The following is a 24,615-nucleotide window of genomic DNA, read 5'->3' as shown; positions in this document are numbered from 1 at the left end:
AGGATTTTGCTTGTGCTTAGCTCCATTACATTTATTTTTTATCCTGAAAAGATACCCAGTCCTTAACGATTACAAGCATACCCATAACATGATGCAGCCACCACTATGCATGAAAATATGGAGAGTGGTACTCACTCAGTAATGTGTTGTATTGGATTTGCCCCAAACATAACACTTTGTATTCAGGACAAAAAGTTAATTGCTTTGCCAAATTATTTTGCAGTTTTACTTTAGTGCCTTGTTGCGAACAGGATGCATGCTTTGGAATATTTGTATTATGTACAGGCTTCCTTCTTTTCCCTCTGTCCTTTAGGTTCGTATTGTGTAGTAACTACAATGTTGTTGACCCATCCTCAGTTTTCTCCTATCACAGCCATTAAACTCTGTAACTGTTTTAAAGTCACCATTGGCCTCATGGTGAAATCCCTGAGCGGTTTTCTACATTCCTGGGTGTATTGATACACCATCCAAAGTGTAATTAATAACTTCACCATGCTCAAAAGAATATTCAGTGTCAGATTTTTTATGTTTACCCATCTACCGATAGGTGCCCTTCTTTGCAAGGCATTGGAAAACCTCCCTGGTCTTTGTGCTTGAAATTCAATGCTCGACTGAGGGACCTTACAGATAATTGTATGTGTGGGGTACAGAGATGAGATAGTCATTCAAAAATGACTACCTCAAAAATCATGTTAGACACTGCTATTGCACACAAAAGTCCATGCAACTTAGTATGTGACTTGTGAAGCAAATGTGTACTCCTGAACTTAATTAGGCCTGCCATAGCAGAGGGGTTAAATACTTATTGACTGAAAACATTTCAGCTTGTAAAATTTTTGAAAAACATGATTCCACTTTGACATTATGGGGTATTATGTGTAGGCCAGTGACAATTGTAATACATTTTAGGCTGTAACACAACAAAGTGTGGAAAAAGTCAATGGGTGTGAATACTTTCTGAAGGCACTGTATACAGTAGAGTTCTGCATGGGTCCGTTTTTTGGAGCCACACCCGCCCCACGCCTGCCACAACTCCGATACCCACCCGACACCAGGACAGATTGTTCTCCACGAATCGACCCACCTACAAAAAATTGTTCCGAGAGATTATCTGTGAACCTGCCAAATTGCATCCATTTTTTTTATCGATTTTTTTACTCCAGACAGTAAGCCTATTGATTTTCCTAATTTGTCTGCATGTCTATTTAACCGTTGGATAAAGGAAACCATACAAATTATTTATTTTTATTTTCACAATGTGGCACATTGATAACTCAATCGCTTTGAAAAATAGCCTGCTTATATAGTGAAAGGCTCATCTGCTCCATCCAGCATATCTCCTCTCCTCCTCATCAAATATCCGAGACACGGGCCAGCCAGCAACATGTTTTTGTTTTTATGTTGGGTTATCGTCGTCCTCTGTTAGTTGTGTAACCAAGTTCAGTCTAGTAGCTAGGTCTACTAACCTACTATGTTTATGTTATTTATTTAGTTGAAAAAGACGATCACTTGCGGGAAAAATACCGTTTTTTAATTTATAACAACTCAAAACCTTTGCAGGCAAAATTGTTTTGGTTATCAAATTGTTTAATTGAAACTTAAATAAAGCATTGCCAGAATTGAATATAGCCTGCAAAAATCTTGTAAACTTTACCAGCCACACCAGTCAAACGCAAATTATATGGCCAGCGTATGGTGAATGAAAGGTTCAGTTGTGAACGCCTCTGCACGTGTACAAATTAGAACGTTTCAGCACCAATAATAGACAGTGCCCTACTCCAAGGGAACAGTGGGTACCTGGCCCGATGCAGGAATCTAATATGTAGTACACATTCTGATACTCTTACTATGCAATACATTTGCCAAAAAACTGTTAAAGAACGTAATAATCTCTCTCTACACATTTCTCTTTCTCTCAGGCTGGGTTTTTCAAAAGCCAGTTGAAGCAGATGATGCAGGATACATCAGAAGATGGACCAGGGGCTGATGGAGAAGCTGCCTCGCCTGAATAACAGCAAACAATTGGACTTGCTCACTGAGTGTGTACAATTATTGAAGGGGAAGTTCAAGATTTTACAACTTGATGTTAGATGGTTCCTCACCGAAAAAGTAATCTATGGGTCAGGAAAAACAGTAATCCATGGTTCAGTTTTCTGTAAATCTACTACAAACTTCAGATAACTTGAGCCACTGCTAACAAAAAAACTATGCTCGTGATAGATGCAATCGTGCAATTTAGAAATGTTATGGGCCAAATCAACTTCATAGTTGGTTTTTCGTTAGTTAATAAACCTTTACCGCATAATGTTACCATGTGGCAACATATCATTTCTCTTTACCCCCTTACTTCCCTAAATGAAAAAATACACCATGGCCTTTTAACTAGATAATAACTAGCTACCACGCAAATAACTAGCTAAGAGCTAGTTATTAATTTGCTCCATAAATGATTCTCATAAAACAATCATCTTTACATCTCCCCTCTCCCCCCAAAAAGATAACATATGGCCAAGATAACATACAACTTTATTTACATATGCATGGCTAATACAATTATTTTTTATATGTATAATATTATAATATCCATTACATAAATATATAATAGGGCTAGATTGAATACTTTTTTAAAGAAAACATATTTTCAGAAAGTGTGAAGGAATAAAACAATACAATTATAATTCAAACACCTCATTTTTATTAGAAAACCCAATTATTCATGATATTAGTAGTTGCAGAGTAATACCGTTGTCGCACAGTGTTTCCATATGGCAACATACATTTAAATAAACCTTTTTGTTTTATTTGTTTATTTGAGGCCATTTGAAGTGATAAAAAAATGGAAGTGGTAGGGGGCATGGTTCTGTAATAATGCATGCAGTAAAGGGTGATTTGGCCATTTTAAATCCTTTGCACAATTGCCCCTATCACTTCCATTGATTGTTAGCTAACAATGGCTAAAGTTAGCTGAAGTTTGTAGTGTGTGTTTTTAGGTTACTGTAGTTTCACAGAATCAATCTGATTACAACATAATTTATGGGTTGACAGTAGGGTTGACCCACATTCAGTCACTTTTTGACTGCACCCCTTTTGATTTGAACAAAATGTTCCATACATGTTTGCCCATTATATAAGTGGTCAGAAACTACTTTTTGGACCTGAATTGAAAAACATTCTGGAGGTGCTCAAAGTTGACCCATTTTTCATACCCCAGCCTACAATGAGACATCCATATCTTCATCACTGAAAAATATAAACGCTTGAGTTTGATATAATTTGGGAACATATTAACAGGGTTATCAAACTATTTTATAATTTCTAGAAAAAAAGTATTTGTCAACTATAAAAAAAATCCTTAAACTAAAATGTTTTTCTCACATAATTTGCAGCTTAGAACCTATTGTACATAAAACATAATCTGAGGTGTTTAAATTGTGCCCACCATCAGTTGAGACACAGCATACTGTTGAATACAGTGTGGGTTTCATTTCAATCATATACATAGTATTCATAGAATGGGCCTATGCCTTTTGACCACTGCATTTAAGCTGGTACACCATTGACATTTTAATTGAATTAACATTTTAACTTCCCATTATTACCAAAAAGATGGCCACTGGTCCACCCCTGTTGAATGTTAACTTGAATGGGAATGTCTATTCTAGTATCTATATTTCTGTGATTTCAATAGGTTTCCTATGGAAGATTGACAACAGAATTTAGAATAATGGATATTCCCATTCAAGTCAACATTCTTTGATGGGTGGACCTGGAACCATGTTTGTGGTACCATTTGAAAGATACAATTTCAATTTCATTCACATTTTAGTATGTATAGAAAAATATGTATGGAAAAATTATTTCAAATCAAAAGATTTGAAAATTGTATTTTCACTGTATTTTTACTGCTACTCAGTAGCCAGTGTTTACTGTAATATATAATAATTATAGATTATTTAGAACAGTCTGAGAAACCTTTAGCAAATGCAGAAAGGTATTCTACCCAATAAATCTGTGGCCAATCACTGCCATGCCCAAAAAGCAGAACATTTCAGGTCACTGGCAACCAGAAGGTTGTAAGTTCAAATCCCAGTAGAGGTTGAATCCCAAATGGCATTTTACAGCAATAACATCTTAATTCAGGTGTAAAAAACATATAAAAAAATATTGTAATTTCAGATGTTTGAAGCTTGTTTACAAAACTGAAAGTAAAAGATGCAAAAACGACGCTTAAGAACGGGACGCATAGAAATAGCGCACATAGAACACATATACCACTTCTTAGACTTGCTTTCAATGATAATGACAGATCTATAACTCACATTTCTATGTGAATTTGGTCAGGTCGCCCAAAAAGTTACATATTGCAGTTTTAAATTAGGAATCTTGCAGCTTTAATTTAATTTTAAAATTTCTTATGAAAACTTCTGGTATTTGTATGGCACAGACATTGTGCTACATAGTAAATGTTTGTTTTATTGTTCTTCACATTTAATAGACACAGTAACTAGATAGCTTGCTTTAAATTCATCCCCTATCCTTGTGCTACTGGGAAACCAATGATCATGTTCATAATTCCCTCCAAAAATGAATGAATCCAATCTTCCAACTGGCAAGATATCCATCTGTTGGAAGATTGGATTCATTTTTGGAGGGAATTATGGACATGATCTTTGGTTTCCAATTTGCACAATGATAGGGGATGAAATCGCAATAGCTTAGAGCTTACAGTACATGTCATGAGTTAGTTTAGTTTATTGAAACATACCAAACATGAAAATAAATGTAAATATTTCTACAAAATGAACTAACTGCCAAAAAAAGCTAAACATTTCTTGCATTTATGATAAATAATCATTTTCACATTTAGTTTGATTTAACAATATACAATTATTATATTTAACAGACAACATCAGTTAAAGAATAGAATGTATGGTAGCTTATGTTCGTTGTGTACTTTACAGCTGTACAACTGATGCTTAACATGGCTTCATTAATTAAAAGTATACAGTGCATTTGGAAAGCATTCAGACCCTTTTACTTTTTTCATATTTTGTTACGTTACAGCTTTGTTCTAAAATGTGTTACATACATTTTCCCCTCATAACTCTACACACGATAACCACCATGATGAAGCAAAAACAGTTTTTTGGAAATTTTATCAAATGTTTAAAATAAAAAAAACTGAAATATCACATTTACATACAGTACCAGTCAAAAGTTTGGACATACCTACTCATTCAAAGGCTTTTCTTTATTTTTACTATTTTCTACATTGTAGAATAATAGTGAAGACATGAAAACTATGAAATAACACATCATGTATCATGTAGTAATCATGTAGTAACCAAAAAAGTGTTTTACGAATCGAAATATAATTTATATTTGAGATTCTTCAAATTGTTCTTCAAATTCTCTCAACCACCTTCACCTGGAATGCTTTTCCAACAGTCTTGAAGGAGTTCCTACACATGCTTAGCACTTGTTGGCTGCTTTTCCTTCACTCTGTGGTCCAACTCATCTCAATTTGGTTGAGGTCAGGTGATTGTGGAGGCCAGGTCATCTGATGCAGCACTCTCCTTCTTGGTCAAATAGCCCTTACGTAGCCTGGAGGTGTGTTGGGTCATTGGCCGCAAATAAAAAGACGAGGATCCCATCAGCTTTCTATAGGCTAGGCCTACTATATTTATTTCTCATCTTTCCTAATATTAAGCACATTGCTTATATTTTCAACAGGAGTATAGCCTACCTGGCTGGCATGAAAATAAACCACGGGGAAAAGCGTCCTCCATTCACTATTTAAGTGCATAGTGTAGCCCATTGTTAGATTACTTGTTAGATATTACTGCACTGTCAGAACTAGAAGCACAAGCATTTTGCTACACTCGCATTAACGTCTGGTAACCATGTGTATGTGACCAATACATTTTGATTTGATTTGATTTGAGATGACATGTATTTCTTCCCGCTGCCCCTGTTTCGATACAGGCGCATGTTAATGGTCCATTCTAAATCAAAACAAATGTCACACATATTATTTAGTATATGTAAAGACAAGATTAAATCAAGAATAATCTGATGGGTGACAATATTAACCTATCACTTGTGAATGATAGATTATCACTTGTGAATGATGCCCAGCATAAGAAAAAAATCATTTTTTAGCGACTTTTTCTAATCATAGTTGCACACAATCATGTAGCCTAGCCCATAGGCCTATATGTTTTAATAAGGTTTGAATTCCAACTAAATTGGCCAAATAACCTCTTGAAATAAAGCACATTAATCCACTTTACAAGAGGTGTAGAGCTTAGCTGGCATATAAATTATAAGCAGCGTGTGAGTTTCTAGTTTGGGGAAGATAATTTTCACCATAAAAATACACCGTTATAATAAAAGTATTACATGCATAATTGCATTTGCTGTCACTTTTGATAATGGTGTTTTCTGCTAATGTAACATTCGCGCTTATAGCCTACTACCATGTGCGCATTGGTGCGCTTATAATGAAGAAATAGCCTAATAGTTTATCAACATTTTAAGCTAAATGTTCTGATCTGTTGTGTCAGCCACAGTGCATAAAAATGTTTTTTGATGCTAATGGTTGTATAAATTTGAGATATATCGCATCCCACAACTGTCCTATGTTTGGAATATTTATTTCTCGCACAGAATCGAATAGGTCGACTTTTGTACTATGAGGAATAGTAGATTGACATAAGTTAGTGCTTTTTCTGTTCGTTAGGCATACTCATCTTGTTGGCTGACGAAAAGTTAAGGTGGACAATTCTTCCAATATCTTCAAAATGCACCTTGTAATTGGATAAGGAAAAACGCAGTTACATCCCCGATTTGTCTGTCTCCACTTGTAGCCTATGAAAAAGACCCAATCACGTGACGGAAAGCCATGTGAGTGAGAGGCGCTTCTGATTGTGCAGGTCACTCAGGGAGAAGGGCACAACGCAGCACTCCTGGCCGCAAAAGGCATGGATCTTTTTAGGGTGCATTATGGCCACAAAGAGGATGCCTCCGTGAAATTCTAGGCATTATCAAGTGCTTGTCAAATTGTGAATGAGAGACTATTGGAGTGTGTACAGCCTGTGCAAAAAAGCAAAGCAGAGCTCATGACTTTCAAGCAACTTTTTTCAAATCATCATTGGAGTCTCATCATACAGCCCAACGTTTGTAGAACAAATAAAGTTACATGAATAACTCTAGAGTAAGCATATAGGAGTACCCATTTCTTTGGTAACCGCTCAACACAGAATAGCTGCATGTGCGCACTCCCTCAAATCGTCTGGAGAAAATATGTATATTTTATGTTCAATTGTATTCTTCATAATATAAAATAATTTCACGGAATTATAAGCAAATATTGTCTGCTAAATGAACTAGTGTAGCCCACAGCTATTTGGCATAGCCACATCAGGACCTAACATAAGGACAGCTTCTGCTGAAATAGACTACATTTTCTTCATATCATGCTTCTTTAGACCTGTCTAAAACAATAATGGATTTATTGTGAAGGAGTAGGCTATATTACATGGATTTATTCGACTTTTGAAAATGACACATATAGCTTGTAGGCTATGTGTGTAAACCAGGAGATGCTAAATGTGTTTATGTTAATTAACGGTCAATTACCGTGAGATCGATAGTTATTTGCTTGACAATCCCCGGCTGATGAAATTTAGTGACCGCCACAGCCCTAGTTATAACAATGTATTACTGATTCATAAAATGTTTTCTTCATTAGTTTCATAGAATGATTATTCCTCTCCCGAGTGGCGCTGCGCTCTAAGGCACTGCATCGCAGTGCTTGAGGCGTCACTACAGCCCCTGGTTCAATCCCAAGCTGTGTCACAGCTGGCCGTGACCGGGAGACCCATGAGGCGGCGCACAATTGTACAGCGTCGTCCGTGTTAGGGGAGGGTTTGGCCACCTGTGATTTCCTAGTCCAATTGCTCTCTAGCGACACCTTGTGGTGAGCCAGGCTTCTGCAAGCTGAAAATGGTCGCCAGCTGGACGGTGTTTCCTCCGATGCATTGGTGTGGCTGGATTCTGGATTAAACGAGCAGTATGTCAAGAAGCAGTGCGGTTTTGGTTTGTATTTTTTTATTTTTAAGGACGCATGGCTCTCGACATCCCGAGTCTGTAGGGGAGTTGCAGCGATGGGACAAGACTGTCACTACCAATTGGCTATCATAAAATTGGGGGGGGAAAGTACCTAAAAAAAGGATTATTCCTGACATTCACGCTTTTGTGAAATTGCTAGTTTGTTTCTTTGGTACCACAAATGTAAACATTAAGTTTCATTACCCTGGTTATGGAGCGGAAAGTTATGTTTTCACGGTTCACGCTACATAGTGATGTTATATACTGTATATATCATAGAAGAGTGTAATTGTCTTTAGGACAGCTGTTTTTTAGTCAAGACTTTCGTGTTTTGTAATGTAATATGTAATTGTTGTACTGTATATGTGTTTATAGTTTTGATTAATGTTGTGTTAGTGTATGTAAGTTGTTTTGTCTGAAACATTGTTCCACCTGCTGCTATTGGACCAGGTCTCTCTTGGAAAAGAGATGTTATCTCAATGAGAAAAACCTGTATAAATAAAGGTTAAATAAAATAAAGAATAACCTTGTTCACTTTAAGTGCGTTAATCAAGTTTCTTGACACTGCCAAACAGAGAGATTGTAGGAACTACCAGCAAGAACATGGAGAAAAAGAGAAAAGAAGAGCAAAAGAGAGAGGGAGCTGGGGGAGACATTACCTGTGTTGATGTTAGGGGCAGTGGTTGTTGCCGGGAAGGGGAAGTCAATGAGCAATAAGTCAATAAGCCATCTTATTAAAAAAGTACCCGAATCTGGAAGTTTTGGCAAAAACATGAATCTCGGTCGCTCAAGAATTGGTACCATTTACATGCTCATTCATTGTTATCACTCCAGTCTTGAACCATGCTTGGCTGGACTTACACAACAGGGGGCCACCTACATCTTCCTGTAAAGCAAACAACATTAAATGAGAATCACTTAAACAGGGAGAGAATATTCCTGACCTGCACCCACATTCACAGCCTACAACACCACACAGCAATGACTAGCACTCAGAAACCAAAATAAGAACGTATGGGTAACACCTTACTTAAAGCATCTCGGTAATCATGGGTTGCATGTTTAGTCGCAACATTCGTTTTAGGATTGATGCCCGACAGAGCATTCTACTCAATGCATTGTCAATGAGCCCTGATGAAGATTTGCATTACAGTGCCTTGGAAAATAATTTATACGGAAAACCTTTTGTCATCATTTTTATGTTGCCAAATTTAGTTTAGATGCAGTATAAATCAAATCAAATTTTATTGGTCACATACACACATGGTAAGCAGATGTTATTGCGAGTGTAGTGAAATGCTTGTGCTTGTAGTTCCAACAGTTCAGCAATATCTATTAAGTAATATCTAACAATTCTACAACAAATACCTAATACACACAAATCTAAGTAAAGGATTGGAGTAATAACATATAAATATTATTATTATACCTTTATTTCAACAAGGAACACAGACTGAGACCAATGTCTCTTTTACAGCTGGGCCCTGCGTATACATGTTTACACATACAGTTTAGGTACAATGATTAAGAAATTACACAAGACAAACAAAACAATCAAAAAATACAACAGCAGATTGTTACATTTACACACAGGTTATTCCCCTAATAGCACAAGAACTTGCATTACCCGAAGCAGTTTACAAGCAATACTAAAATAAAATCCTCCAATAAATGTTTAAAATGGGCAAGGGGGACAAGAGTCTCAACTTAAAGTTTGGTCTGCAGGCTATTCCATAAGCAAGGAGCGAAACAGGAAAAGGCAGCCATACCCAACTCTGTGGAGATCGCAGGGGCCTCCAGTGCAATCCAGAATTATAATTCTAATGTTGATAAGTGATGATAAATAAGAAGGTAATTTATTCAGAAGTGCTTTAGAGACAAACACGAAAGCATGTTGTTCTCGTCTCATGGACAGCGAAGTCCAACTCACATTTTGATATGAAACACAGTGGTGAGTTCTGTAGCTAGCACCCGTAATAAACTTAAGTGCACAATGATAAGTAGCATCCAGCGATTTAAGTGTGGATGCCGTAGCACGCATGTAAATAATATCCCCATAATCTATAACAGACATAAAAGTAGCTTGCACAATTTGTCTTCTATTTGTGGAGGACAAACATATCCTGTTTCTATAGAGGTAGCCTAGCTTGATTTTTAGCCATTTACAAAGTTCCTAAACATGCATTTTAAAAGACAGATTATGATCCAGCCATAACCCTAAGAGTATACTACATGCAGAGACCTGATTAATTCGAGAGCCATCTAAGCTCGTAAGTGCAAGTGTATTTTTAACCAACTTTTTGGACCTATTAAAAATCATAAAATGTGTTTTCTTTGCATTTAAAACAAGTTTCAACTGTAAAAAAAGACCCTTGTAATATCTTAAAATATGTCTCCAGCTACGATAAAGCTTGGTCATCCATTGAAGCAATAGAGTAATGTATAGTTGTTTACATACACCTTAGCCAAATACATTTCAACTCAGTTTTTCACAATTCCTGACATTTAATCAGAGTAAAAATTCCCTGTCTTAGGTCAGTTAGGATCACCACTTTATTTTAAGAATGTAAAATGTCAGAATAATAGTAGAGAGAATTATTTATTTCAGCTTGTATTTCTTTCATCACATTCCCAGTGGGTCAGAAGTTTACATACACTCAAATAGTATTTGGTAGCATTTCCTTTAAATTGTTTAACTTGGGTCAAATGTTTCGGGTAGCCTTCCACAACCTTCCCACAATAAGTTGGCTGATTTTTGGCACATTCCTCCTGACAGAGCTGGTGTAACTGAGTCAGGTTTGTAGTTTTTCAGTTCTGCCCACAAATGTTCTATAGGATTAAGGTCAGGGCTTTGTGATGGCCACTCCAATACCTTGACTTTGTTGTCCTTAAGCCATTTTGCCACAACTTTGGAAGTATGCTTGGGATCATTGTCCATTTGGAAGACCCATTTGCGACCAAGCTTTAACTTTCTGACTGATGTCTTGAGATGTTGTTTCAATATACCCACATTATTTTCCTGCCTCATGATGCCATTTATTTTGTGAAGTGCACCAGACCCTCCTGCAGCAAAGCACCCCCACAACATGATGCTGCCACCCCTGTGCTTCACGGTTGGGATGGTGTTCTTCAGCTTGCAAGCATCCCCCTTTTTCCTCCAAACATAACGATGGTCATTATGGCCAAACAGTTCTATTTTTGTTTCATCAGACCAGAGGACATTTCTCCAAAAAGTCCGATCTTTGTCCCCATGTGCAGCTGCAAACCGTAGTCTGGCTTTTTTATGGTAGTTTTGGAGCAGTGGCTTCTTCCTTGCTGAGCGGCCTTTCAGGTTATGTCAATATAGGACTTGTTTTATTGTGGATATAGATACTTTTGTACCTGTTTCCTCCAGCATTTTCACAGGGTCCGTTGCTGTTGTTCTGGCATTGATCTGCACTTATCGCACAAAAGTAAGTTCATCTATAGGAGACAAAACACATCAGCTTTCTGAGCGGTATGACGGCTGCGTGATCCCATGGTGTTTATACTTGCGTACTATTGTTTGTACAGATTAACGTGGTTCCTTCAAGCATTTGGAAATTGCTCCCAAGGATGAACCAGACTTGTGGAGGTCTACAAAAAAAATGCTGAGGTCTTGACTGATTTCTTTTGATTTTCCCATGATGTCAAGCAAAGAGGCCCTGAGTTTGAAGGTAGGCATTGAAATACACCTCCAATTGACTCAAATGATGTCAATTAGCCTATCAGAAGCTTCTAAAGCCATGACATTATTTTCTGGAATTTTCCAAGCTGTTTAAAGGCACAGTCAACTTAGTGTATGTAAACTTCTGACCCACTGGAATTGTGATACAGTGAATTATAAGTGAAATAATCTGTCTGTAAACAATTGTTGGAAAAATTACTTGTGTCATGCACACAGTAGATGTCCTAAACGACTTGCCAAAACTATAGTTTGTTAACAAGAAATGTGTGGAGTGGTTGAAAAATGAGTTAATGACTAAACTTCCGACTTCAACTGTACATGACAGTGTCATAAGCATATAGATTCATTTATACTTTCTTACCTCATCACCGATATTGTTTTTGTTGAGAGTGAACAGTAATGAAGCAAGTATAGAAACTTGCGGGACCCCTTTAACCAACTCCAATGGCTCTGACTAGATGCTGTAGACTCTAACAGCCTGACTTCTATCCTTTAGCTAGTCATGAAACCAACGACAGGCATCCGATCCCAGTCCTATTGACGACAGCTTACACAAAAGTATTGCATAGTCTACAGTGTCAAAAGCTTTAGACAACTCTATGAACAAAGGGGGCACAGTACTTTCAATTATCTAGGGAATTAGCAATATCATTTACAACACGTATAATGGCCGTAGTGGTACTGTGTTTAGGTCTGAAGCCAGATTGATTGCTAGAAAGAGTATTGTTAACAGTTAAAAATGATTGTAGTTGCCTATTCACCAATGACTAGAATTTTTGCCAAACAGGACAGCTTAGAGATGGGACAATAAATATCCAATTCACTACCATCACCTCCCTTGTAGAGTGGTAAAACAAAATATGTGTAACGTCCTGACCAGAGTTCTTATGTGTTTTGCTTGTTTAGTGTTGGTCAGGACGTGAGCTGGGTGGGAATTCTATGTTGTGTGTCTAGTTCGTCTGTTTCTATGTTCAGCCTGATATGGTTCTCAATCAGAGACAGCTGTCAATCGTTGTCCCTGATTGAGAATCATATATAGGTGGCTTGTTTTGTGTTGGGTATTGTGGGTGGTTGTTTCCTGTCTCTGTGTTTATGTTCTGCACCAGATAGGACTGTCTCGGCTTTCACGTTTGTTGTTTTGTAATGTTTGTTAATGTTCATCGTTTATTGTTTAATTAAACATGTTAAACACTAACTGCGCTGCATTTTGGTCCTCTCCTTCATCCCAGGAAGAAAGCCGTAACAGAACCACCCACCAAACCCGGATCAAGCAGCGGGTTAATGGGCAGCAGCGACAGCAGCAGTGGTTCAAGGAGGAATGGACATGGGAGGAGATTCTGGACGGAGAAGGACCCTGGGCAGAGCCAGAGGAGTGTCGCCGCCCAAAAGCGGAGCTGGAGGCATCTAAAGCGGAGAGGCGGCATTATGAGGCGCTAGCAAGGCAGAGCGGCTGGAAGCCCGAGAGGCTCACCCAAAAATTTCTTGGGGGGGGGCTAAAGGGGAGTGTGGCGAAGTCAGGTAGGAGACCTGCGCCAACTTCCCGGGCTTACCGTGGAGAGCGAGAGTACGGGCAGACACCGTGTTACGCAGTAGAGCGCATGGTGTCTCCTGTACGTGTTCATAGCCCGGTGTGGGTTATTCCACCTCCCCGCACTAGCCGGGCTAGAGTGAGCATTGAGCCAAGTGCCATGAAGCCGGCTCTACATATCTGGCCTCCAGTACGTCTCCTCGGGCCGGTGTACATGACACCAGCCTTACGCATGGTGTCCCCGGTTCGCCAACACAGCCCAGTGCGGGTTATTCCACCTCCCCGCACTGGACGGGCTACGGGGAGCATGCAACCAGGTAAGGTTGGGCAGGCTCAGTGCTCAAGGGAGCCAGTACGCCTGCACGGTCCGGTATATCCGGCGCTACCTTCCCGCTCCAGCCCAGTACCACCAGTGCCTACACCACACACCAGGCTTCCAGTGCGTCTCCAGAGCCCTGTTCCTCCTCCACGCACTCTCCCTGTGGTGCGTGTCTCCAGCCCAGTACCTCCAGTTCCGGCACCACGCACCAAGCCTCCTGTGCGTCTCCAGAGCCCTGTACGCACTGTTCCTTCTCCCCGCACTCGCCCTGAGGTGCGTGCCCTCAGCCCGGTACCACCAGTGCCGGTACCACGCACCAGGCCTATAGTGCGCATCGAGAGTCCAGTGTGCCCTGTTCCTGCTCCCCGCACTAGCCTTGAGGTGCGTGTCTCCAGTCCGGTACCACCAGTTCCGGCACCACGCACCAGGCCTACTGTGCGCCTCAGCAGGTCAGAGTCGGCCGTCTGCTCAACGCCGCCTGCACTGCTCGTCTGCCCAGCGCCGTCTGAACTGCCTGCACTGCTCGTCTGCTCAACGCCGCCTGCACTGCTCGTCTGCCCAGCGCCGTCTGAGCTGCCTGCACTGCCTGCCTGCCCAGCGCCGTCTGAGCTGCCTGCACTGCTCGTCTGCTCAACGCCGCCGGCACTGCTCGTCTGTCCAGCGCCGTCTGAGCTGCCTGCCTGCCCAGCGCCGTCTGAACTGCCTGCACTGCTCGTCTGCTCAACGCCGCCTGCACTGCTCGTCTGCCCAGCGCCGTCTGAGCTGCCTGCACTGCCTGCCTGCCCAGTGCCGTCTGAGCTGCCTGCCTGCCCAGCACCATCTGAGCCATCTGTCTGCCCAGCGCCGTCTGAGCCATCCGTCTGCCCAGCGCCGTCTGAGCCATCCGTCTGCCCAGCGCCATCTGAGCCATCCATCTGCCACGAGCCATTAGAGCCGCCCGTCTGTCCCGAGCCATTAGAGCCGTCCGTCAGTCAGGAGCCGCTAGAGCCGTCCGTCAGTCAGGAGCTGCCAGAGCCGCCAGCTAGTCAGGAGCTGCCAGAGACGCCAGCCAGTCAGGAGCTGCCAGAGACGCCAGCCAGTCATGAGCTGCCCACCAGTCATGAGCTGCCCTCCAGTCATGAGCTGCCCTCCAGTCATGAGCTGCCCTCCAGTCATGAGCTGCCCTCCAGTCATGAGCTGCCCTCCAGTCATGAGCTGCCCTCCAGTCCGGAGCTGCCACCCAGTCCGGAGCTGCCACCCAGTCCGGAGCTGCCACCCAGTCCGGAGCTGCCACCCAGTCCGGAGCTGCCACTCAGTCCGGAGCTGCCACTCAGTCCGGAGCTGCCACTCAGTCCGGAGCTGCCATTCAGTCCGGAGCTGCCATTCGTCCTGAGCTGCCTCTCTGTCCGGAGTTGCCCCTCTGTCCTGAGCTACCTCTCTGTCCTGAGCTACCTCTCTGTCCGGAGCTGCCTCTCTGTCCTGAGCTACCTCTCTGTCCTGAGCTACCTCTCTGTCCTGAGCTACCTCTCTGTCCTGAGCTACCTCTCGGTCCTGAGCTACCTCTCGGTCCTGAGCTACCTCTCGGTCCTGAGCTACCTCTCGGTCCTGAGCTACCTCTCTGTCCTGAGCTACCTCCTAAATCATGTGGGGGCCTTGGGGAGGATTCTTAGGCCAAGGTCGTGGGCGAGGGTCGCCACTCAAAGGACGCTAAGGAGGGGGACAAAGACAGTGGTGGAGTGGTGTCCTCGTCCACCGCCGGAGCCGCCACCGCCACCGCGGACAGATGCCCACCCAGACCCTCCCCTTGAGTTTTAGGGGTGCGTTCGGAGTCCGCACCTCAGGGGGGGGGGGGTACTGTAACGTCCTGACCAGAGTTCTTATGTGTTTTGCTTGTTTAGTGTTGGTCAGGACGTGAGCTGGGTGGGAATTCTATGTTGTGTGTCTAGTTCGTCTGTTTCTATGTTCAGCCTGATATGGTTCTCAATCAGAGACAGCTGTCAATCGTTGTCCCTGATTGAGAATCATATATAGGTGGCTTGTTTTGTGTTGGGTATTGTGGGTGGTTGTTTCCTGTCTCTGTGTTTATGTTCTGCACCAGATAGGACTGTCTCGGCTTTCACGTTTGTTGTTTTGTAATGTTTGTTAATGTTCATCGTTTATTGTTTAATTAAACATGTTGAACACTAACTGCGCTGCATTTTGGTCCTCTCCTTCATCCCAGGAAGAAAGCCGTAACAATATGTTTTCCAAGCTTTAGGAATCTTTCCTACGACTAATGTTTGATTGAAGATGTGCATCACTGCACACTTGAGTAAATATGGATCCAGATTGTCAGCGCCTAACGATTTATTTGAATCTATAGCAGATAGTGCAGATAAGACCTCATCTTCTGTGACTTTTTGGAAATGAAAAACCGTCTTATTGTTTTCCACATCAGCTGGGGGCCGAGGGGCTGAAACAATAGACCGGTCAGGATCATATTGGCCATTTTTTCTTTCAAAAAGAAAACCAGCAGAAATAAAGTACTTATTAAAAACATCACAAATTTCAGTTCTGTCACTGACGATACCAGATTCCGATGTAATTTGCTTTGGACAGGGACGTCGAGGAGTTTCCTTGTTTAAGTGAGTTAACGGTTTTCCAGAATTTAGAGGGATCACCAGAAGACTCTGTCATAGCACTAAGAAAATACCTAGATTTTGCCTTTTTTATTCCTCCGGTCCATTTATTTCTCAATTGCCTAAAAAGCAGCCAATCAGCTGTTTCACCAGTTTTCCTCGCCAAGCTTGATTCTTTTGCAGGAAAAGGGTTTTCAAATCAGAGGAGAACCAAGGATTAGTTCGATTTTTTACCCTAAGTCGTTTTAATGGGGCGTGTTTATCAGCCATGGAGGTAAACATTTATGAAAATAACATATATGGCAATACCTCCACCTCTACCCACTCTGTCTGCTCTGTAGATATTTTGTACCCAGCTAACAGAACATCTGAGTCTGGAACAGAGACACAGAGCCAGGATTCAGATATAATAAATTTGTCAGCATGTGATTGTGAGACCAGTATTTCAATAACATCTAACTTTTGGATCAAGCTTCTAGCATTCAAATGAATCATTCCAAGGCCACTGTTTCGAGAGCTCATATCAGATGGAGCGTTCAAGGTAATATTAGATGAGTGACGCTTCCTCGTGTAGCTACTGACAGGCCTGAGTTGGATGGAGACGAGATTGCTTCTTTAATACCCCTCTGCCTGTGCGAGGAAGTGGTAACACGGTACCTTGACAATAGTCTAACAATGACATAAAGTCCATCAAAAGTTTCATAAATGTTAGCAGCACCTGTAGAGCGATTTAAAGCTGGGAGGGGAGCAATGAGTATAGTCTGATGGGGAATCGACCAATTCCATGTATCAACCCCCATGGCTATATATTGTCAGTTCTCACATGCTCTGTATGAGACTATAGTGAGAGCCAGGTTTGAGGAGAGAATGCTTGTACCATGCCTGTTCAGATGTAATCCATCCCAGAGAAATACATTTGGTCGATGTAGGAAAGCTGTAAAATTGTCCACATACTGTATGCTTATTGAACAACAATAACCTTTAAGCCAGATGTGTAGCTGACGTATACGACTGAAATTATTATCCGTAGAGCATGGAGACAGGAGTGGACCTGATGAAGGAAAAAGGAAACCGCACACTGCTCTTGATAGTATCACCGATATTTAATAAGCTTATGTATCGGCCACACGGCCTTCGTCAGAGGTCCGTGGACCTGAAATAATGCATTACTTGAATGAAGTAGAGTATGAATCAGTGATTTAAAGTCCATTTTAAGTTGCTCAGATTGCTGTAGTTTAATATCATTTGACCCTACATGGAGAGTGATAGCTGAGGCAGTCAGGTGTTCACTACTGAGTAGCGGTACCATACAGTCAATGTCCCGGATGGTCTCTGCTTTCCTAATAGAAACATTTTGGATCATGGATGAGCCCACAATAAGGACAGTGAGACTGCTGCTTGGTACATTTTTAAAATTGGGTCTCTCTTGAGGTACATTTCTTAAATTGCGTCTCTCTTGAGTTATCTTCCTCCTAGAAAGTTGTTTGGGGCTAGTTGTAGGGCTGTTTCGTTGTAAATTGTTTAGATGGCGGGGGTCCACTTGCTTCCGGGCAGAGTTGTTTGTTCCTTTGGGGCCAACGGCAAAGACCTCCTACTCTTCCAATACCCGGTATCTGTTTCCCAGTTCCAAGGCATCACATTGCCTTGTCGTTTTCCTACCAGGGTTTTTTGGTTTCCGTACAGTAATCCAATGACAGAGCGGCATAGGCTAAGATGCAATAGATACTATAGAATACAGTATATACATATGAGATGAGTAATGCAAGATATGTGAACATTATTAAAGTGGCATTAACATTAGCTAGCCAGCTAAGATTGAGGGGATATCCCCAGAGTTTAGTTGCTAGCTATTTTTGAGGAACTGACTCTCAGCGTACATCGTTACAAGCCTACTCTGCTGACACTGAAAAAACAGATTAGTAAAAATGACGTTGCCTTGAACATCTAACCTAGGCCTACGAAAAGGGGAGACACAAATTGTACAATATGATGTCAATCTAGCTTGGAGGAGGAGGAACTAATTCTCCCCCAAAAATGTTTTCGATGCGCTCCACTGGTGCCAATAAGATACTATTGTATCTATTGTGGCTATTGTTCGCTCAATTGGGAGTTAAGAATTTTGATTACCAGAGACAGATTACAGTCTTTTCTTTGTCTTCTATTTTCAGCAATAGCCATTTTCTTTCTAAACTATGTTTTTCCCACGATTGTGTTTTGAAATATTGTGATAGGTCTATTTAACTGCTTTTCAGTGGCTCCTGCAACAATCAGCTATTTTATAGGCTATTTGCTGCACACGCTGCCCAAATCACGCACTTAAATCAAAATAAGCTAACGATTCTCTGTGGCCACATCATGCTCCCTGGTGTACTATTTTGAATAATTGTATCTATTTCTGTATATTCACGAGTAATTATATAGCTCATTTTGGCAAATGTAATTCAATTTACTTTAGGGGAAGCTTATCTTTTCCTAGCCTGTTTGACACGCCGCATATGCCAACAGCTGTTGGCTAGGCTTACAAGGCCTACATCAAATTCAAAGCAATCGGCGCACTGTCTAAACGGCTGACTGGCAAAGCAAACTGTCTGGCACGGTCTCTGCTCTCTGCTTCCCTAAGGTAAGAGAAAGCTGGCGCTGGGTGGCAGCTTCTCTCCGAGGGATACTCCACAAGGTCCTAAAGCCAGCCAATCAATGCGTTAAACAGCCATTTCACTCTAATAGGGATTTGAATGATTTTACTCTACTTTTTTGAAGCCGTCTTTAAATATTTTGTTCTTTAGCTGGCCTACCCACCTGACACCTGTTTTCAGGTCACTGTAGTGTAAATTAGCCTGTGTTCAGAATGACTGGGTTTATCACGACTTTTGTGCTCCAATATGGCGGAGGGTAGCTTAAGAACCTTCATAACAATGGCATGACGCGGCCGAGTGACGGAGATGCTACCTATGAAAAATGCTTTATATTTTTTTTAAGTATGCTGTACATACTTTTTTGAAGAAACAAACATGAAAAGTATGGGTAACACTTAAAGTATCCATTTGTGAGCCTTTATAATGTCTTATAACAAGGCTTATAATATACAGCATGTAATGCCTCTCTATGCATACAATTGGCATCTGTCTCAAACTGGATGTTATTTTATCCCGATCATTAAGAGATCTTTATAATGCATTATTAAGGGATCATACATGACAAGTCTTACAATGCATTATAATGGCATCATGCTGCATTATACCTGGATGCTTTAACTGAAGTAGCCCTTGCTGTAGCCCTTGTTACCTGCTCTAGGTTCATCGCTCCAGTGCAGATGTTCTCAGTGGAGGAGATGTTGCCACAGCTCATCACATTAGTCTGCTGCTCTCATAAACCTGTCCCGGTGCAATTCACTAGGATATTTGAATTTACTTGGGTTAACATCAGTTAATATACACTATATATACACAAAAGTATGTGGACACGCCCATCAAATTAGTGGATTCGGCTATTTCAGCCACACCCATTGCTAACAGGTGTATAAAATCGAGCACACAGCCATGCAATCTCTATAGACAAACATTGACCGTATAATGAATGGCCTTACTGAATCGCTCAGTGACTTTCAATGTCGCATAGGATGCCACCTTTCCAACAAGTCAGTACATCAAATTTCTGCCCTGCTAGAGCGGCCCCGGTCAACTGTAAGTGCTGGCATTGTGAAGTGGAAACGTCTAGGAGCAACAACAGATCAGTGGTAGGCCACATAAGCTTACAGAACGGGACCGCCGAGTGTTGAAGCGTGCAGCACATAAAAATGGTCTGTCCTTAGTTGCAACACGAATTATCGAGTTCCAAACTACCTCTGTAAGCAACTTCAGCACAATAACTGTTTGTCTAGAGCTTCATGAAATGGGATTCCATGGCTGAGCAGCCGCACACAAGCCTAAGATCACCATGCGCAATGCCAAGCGTCAGCTGAAGTGGAATAAAGCTCACTGCTATTGGACTCTGGAGCAGTGGAAACGTGTTCTCTGGAGTGAGGAATCACACATCACCAATTGACAGTCCGACAGACAAATCTGGGTTTGGGGCATGCCAGGAGAACGCTACCTGCCCCAATGCATAGTGCCAACTGTAAAGTTTGGTGGAGGAGGCATAATGGTCTGATGCTGTTTTTCATGGTTCGGGCTAGGCCCCTTAGTTCCAGTGAAGGGAAATCTTAGCGCTAAAGCATACAAAGACATTCTAAATGATTCTGTGCTTCCAACTTTGTGGCAACAGCTTGGGGAAGGCCCTTTCCTGTTTCAGCATGAAAATGATCCAGTGCACAAAGCGAAGTCCATACCTAAATGGTTTGTCGAGATTGGTGTGGAAGAACTTGACTGGCCTGCAGAGAGATCTCAACCCCATCGAAAACCTTTGGGATGAATTGGAACACCGACTGCGAGCCAGGCCTAATTGCCCAACATCAGTGCCTGACCTGAATAATGCTCTTGTGGCTGAATGGAACCAGTCCCCGCAACAATGTTAAAACATCTAGTGGAAAGCCAGTTACATTATGAAACTATTATCCAGTTCCAGTCCCTAGAGAGGAAATCTTTGTAGACAGAGAGATAATAGCAGAATAATATTCAGTGCTGTCTAATTTGAGTATTATCACGCTGGTATCAATGATTCGGGAGACAGACGCAGGAATGCGTAATAGTTTTTTTGATTAAATCCAAATTACGGCGTGCCGTGTAAAGGCACGGGGACGAAGACCAAACAAACACGTAACAAAACACAGGGTAGAAACCCAAAACAAAAGAGCGAAGAGTACCTTGAATAAATTACGCACATGCACAATGATTAACACACAGGACAAGACCCGTAATCATCTGCGCAATCCACAAGGGCACGAAAGTCAAAACACACAGCACAGGTACTCACACGCACCAACGGACATTGTAACAATAATGGACAGCCCAATGGAAACCAAAGGGCACACTAATCAGTGGGAATAGGGGACAGGTGTGCGTAATGAAAGTTCCGGAGGGATCCGTGACAAGTATAGTGAAGCCTGTTTCTTTGTGATGTTTTCTGTCCTCAGATATGGAATCCTGTGAAAGCCTGTTTGCAGATGGAGAGAGGTCCCAATGAATGTTCCACAAGACTAAGAGTATATCCTATTTGGCATGGGTTATGTGTGTAGGCCTACCTATGTTAAAAAAAGTTGTATACAAAAATACAGTTAAACATCACACACAACGTATAAACCTATTACAACTGGAGCAGGCCAACCCTGCTGGAGGTCTGCTGGGTATGCAGGGTTATGTTTCAGCACAGAAATAACCCACCTGATTCAACTGATCAAACCTAATGAATTGATAATCAAGTGTGCCACTGCTGGGCTGAAATAGAAGTGTGCTCACCCAGTAGATCAGGGATCAGCGGAGCAAGGTTTGCATCCGCTGGTACAGAGTTTTTTTTTTTACCTGAAATAATGCTTTCGTATTAATAGCCTACTTGTCTCTACTCAATTATCTATTGTTGTTTAGACTAAGATGTCTAATTTGTACGTACAAGTTCATTTATTTGTGCATGTTGAAGTGATGATTCTTTGAAGTGAAATGTTTAAACTTGTTTTGATTGTGAAACTATTGTTTAACTAGTTGACTAACTAATTAACTAGTGTCTGTGTTGATTAATCGCATATCACAATCATGCAAAAAAGAGGGGAAGTGTCTGTGTTTCTGTGTTGTATTGTCAAATTACCATTTCCTTTTTTATCTAGTTGTAAGATCTCCAATCTGTTTTATTTGACTGTCACTCTCAGTATATCAGCTCTGTGAATCCATTGTACAGTTTATCATATGGCATGCATCGCCAGTGCAGCCATAGGCCTACAGTACGATGACATTACTGGCTTGTTGGGGAACAGTCACCTGAAGCGGAGAAATAATAGCTAAACTCACACACTTTACATGTTGAGCTATTTGTTCTCAATTTAGAACGATGATGTCATAAATGATGTGGTGGGGGATTTTTCCTCTTCAAATGGGTATAGAATAGGCTACAACCTTTTAGTGTCAATTAAGGACCTCTTACACTATAAGAATGTGCCCAGTCTGTCATTATTTTGTGTTGGGACACTATGTACAGTCCCTTGAGAAAGTATTCACAGCCCTTGACTTTTTCCACATTGTATTGTGTTACAGCCTGAATTTAAAATGGATGAAATTGAGACGTTTTTCTCACTGGCCTACACACAATCCCCCATAATGTCAAAGTGGAATTATGTTTTTTGACATTTTTTACAAATTAATATAAAAAATGAAGAGCTGAAATGTCTTGAGTCAATAAGTATTCAACCCCATTGTTATGGCAAGCCTAAATAAGTTCAGGAGTACAACTGTGCTTACCAAGTCACATAATATCTTGCATAGACTCATTCTGTGTGCAATAATAGTGATTTTTGAAGGACTCATCCCTGTACACCACACATACAAATGATCTGTCGGTCCCTCAGTTGAGCAGTGAATTTCAAACACAGATTCAAACACAAAGACAAGGGAGGTTTTGCAATGCCTTTGAAAGAAGGGCACCTATTGGCAGATTGTCACAATCGTCAAAGGGAGAGAGAGAGGACCAAGGCGCAGCGCGTGAAAAATACATCTTCTCTTTATTATAAGAAGGAAAACGAAACAAAACAACAAACAGACGACCGTGAAGCTATAAATCCAGATAGTGCTGACACAAACACTACACATAGACACAGACAATTACCCACAAAAACCTAGTGCCTATGGCTGCCTTAAATATGGCTCCCAATCAGAGACAATTAATGACATCTGTCTCTGATTGAGAACCCTTCAGGCAACCATAGACACAGCTAGACTTCTCTACTAAACATAAACCCAACTACTCTAATAAACCCCCTAACCTTACAACCACCCTAGACACTACAAAAACACATACATTCACCATGTCACACCCTGACCTAACTAAAATAATAAATGAAAACAAAGATAACTAAGGCCAGGGTGTGACATAACCCCCCCCTTAAGGTGCGAACTCCGGGCGCACCAGCATAAAGTCTAGGGGAGGGTCTGGGTGGGCGTCTGTCCACGGTGGCGGCTCTGGTACTGGTCGTGGTCCCCACCCCACCATAGTCACTACCCGCTTTCGTAGCCTCCTCCAACTGACCACCCGCCAACTTAACCCCACTGGATTAAGGGGCAGCACCGGACTAAGGGGCAGCACCGGACTAAGGGGCAGCACCGGACTAAGGGGCAGCACCGGACTAAGGGGCAGCACCGGACTAAGGGGCAGCACCAGGATAAGGGGCAGCTCCGGACTGAGGGACGGCAGCTCCGGACTGAGGAACGGATCCTGGCTGGATGACGGCTCTGGCGGATCCTGGCTGGACGGCTCTGGCGGATCCTGTCTGGTTGGCGGCTCTGGCAGATCCTGACTGACGAATGGCTCTAGCGGCTCCTGACTGACTAACGGCTCTGACGGCTCGGGACAGACGGGCGGCTCTAATGGCTCGGGGCAGACGGATGGCTCAGACGGCGCTGGGGAGACGGATGGCTCAGACGGCGCTGGGGAGACGGATGGCTCAGACGGCGCTGGGGAGACGGATGGCTCAGACGGCGCTGGGGAGACGGATGGCTCAGATGGCGCTGAGGAGACGGATGGCTCAGATGGCGCTGCGGAGACGGATGGCTCTGGCTGATCCTGTCTGGCGGAAGGCTTTGGCTGCTCCTGTCTGGCGGAAGGCTCTAGCGGCTCCTGTCTGGCGGAAGGCTCTAGCGGCTCCTGTCTGGCGGAAGGCTCTGTAGGCTCATGGCAGACGGGCGGCTTTGCAGGCTCATGGCAGACGGGCGGCTTTGAAGGCTCAATACAGACGGGCAGTTCATGCGGCGCTTGGCAGACGGACAGTTCAGGCGCCGTTGGGCAGACGGCAGACTCTGGCCGGCTGAGACGCACTGTAGGCCTGGTGCGTGGTGCCGGAACTGGAGGCACCGGACTGGAGACACGCACTTCAAGCCTAGTGCGGGGAGCAGGGACAGGGCACACTGACCTCTCGAAGCGCACTATAGGCCTGGTGCGTGGTACCGGCACTGGTGGCACCGGGCTGAGGGCACGCACATCAGGACGAGTACGGGGAGAAGGAACAGTGTGTACAGGGCTCTGGAGACGCACAGGTGGCTTAGTGCATGGTGCCGGAACTGGAGGCACTGGGCTGGAGACACGCACCATAGGGAGAGTGCGTGGAGGAGGAACAGGGCTCTGGAGACACACTGGAAGCCTGTTATGTGGTGTAGGCACTGGTGGAACTGGACTGGGGCGGGGAGGTGGCTCCGGAAATACCGGACCGTGCAGGCGTACT

The 24,615-nt window shown here is 42.5% G+C and overlaps 1 protein-coding gene across 1 annotated transcript in view; it reads left to right on the top strand.

The window, feature by feature from the left end:
• LOC120046421 (integrin alpha-M-like) overlaps positions 1 to 5,198 on the top strand; it is a 64,142-nt gene extending 58,944 nt beyond the window's left edge. Inside the window, exon 30 of the mRNA XM_038991641.1 lies at positions 1,920 to 5,198. Within this exon, the coding sequence (XP_038847569.1) occupies positions 1,920 to 2,012 (93 nt within the window). The 3' untranslated portion in view covers positions 2,013 to 5,198. The remainder of the gene's footprint in view (positions 1 to 1,919) is intronic.
• The last annotated feature ends 19,417 nt before the right edge of the window (positions 5,199 to 24,615 follow it).

This window comes from Salvelinus namaycush, chromosome 4 (genome assembly GCF_016432855.1).
Source record: "Salvelinus namaycush isolate Seneca chromosome 4, SaNama_1.0, whole genome shotgun sequence".
In the NCBI taxonomy this organism is placed as follows: Eukaryota; Metazoa; Chordata; class Actinopteri; order Salmoniformes; family Salmonidae; genus Salvelinus; species Salvelinus namaycush.
This window is presented reverse-complemented; position numbering and strand designations above follow the sequence as displayed.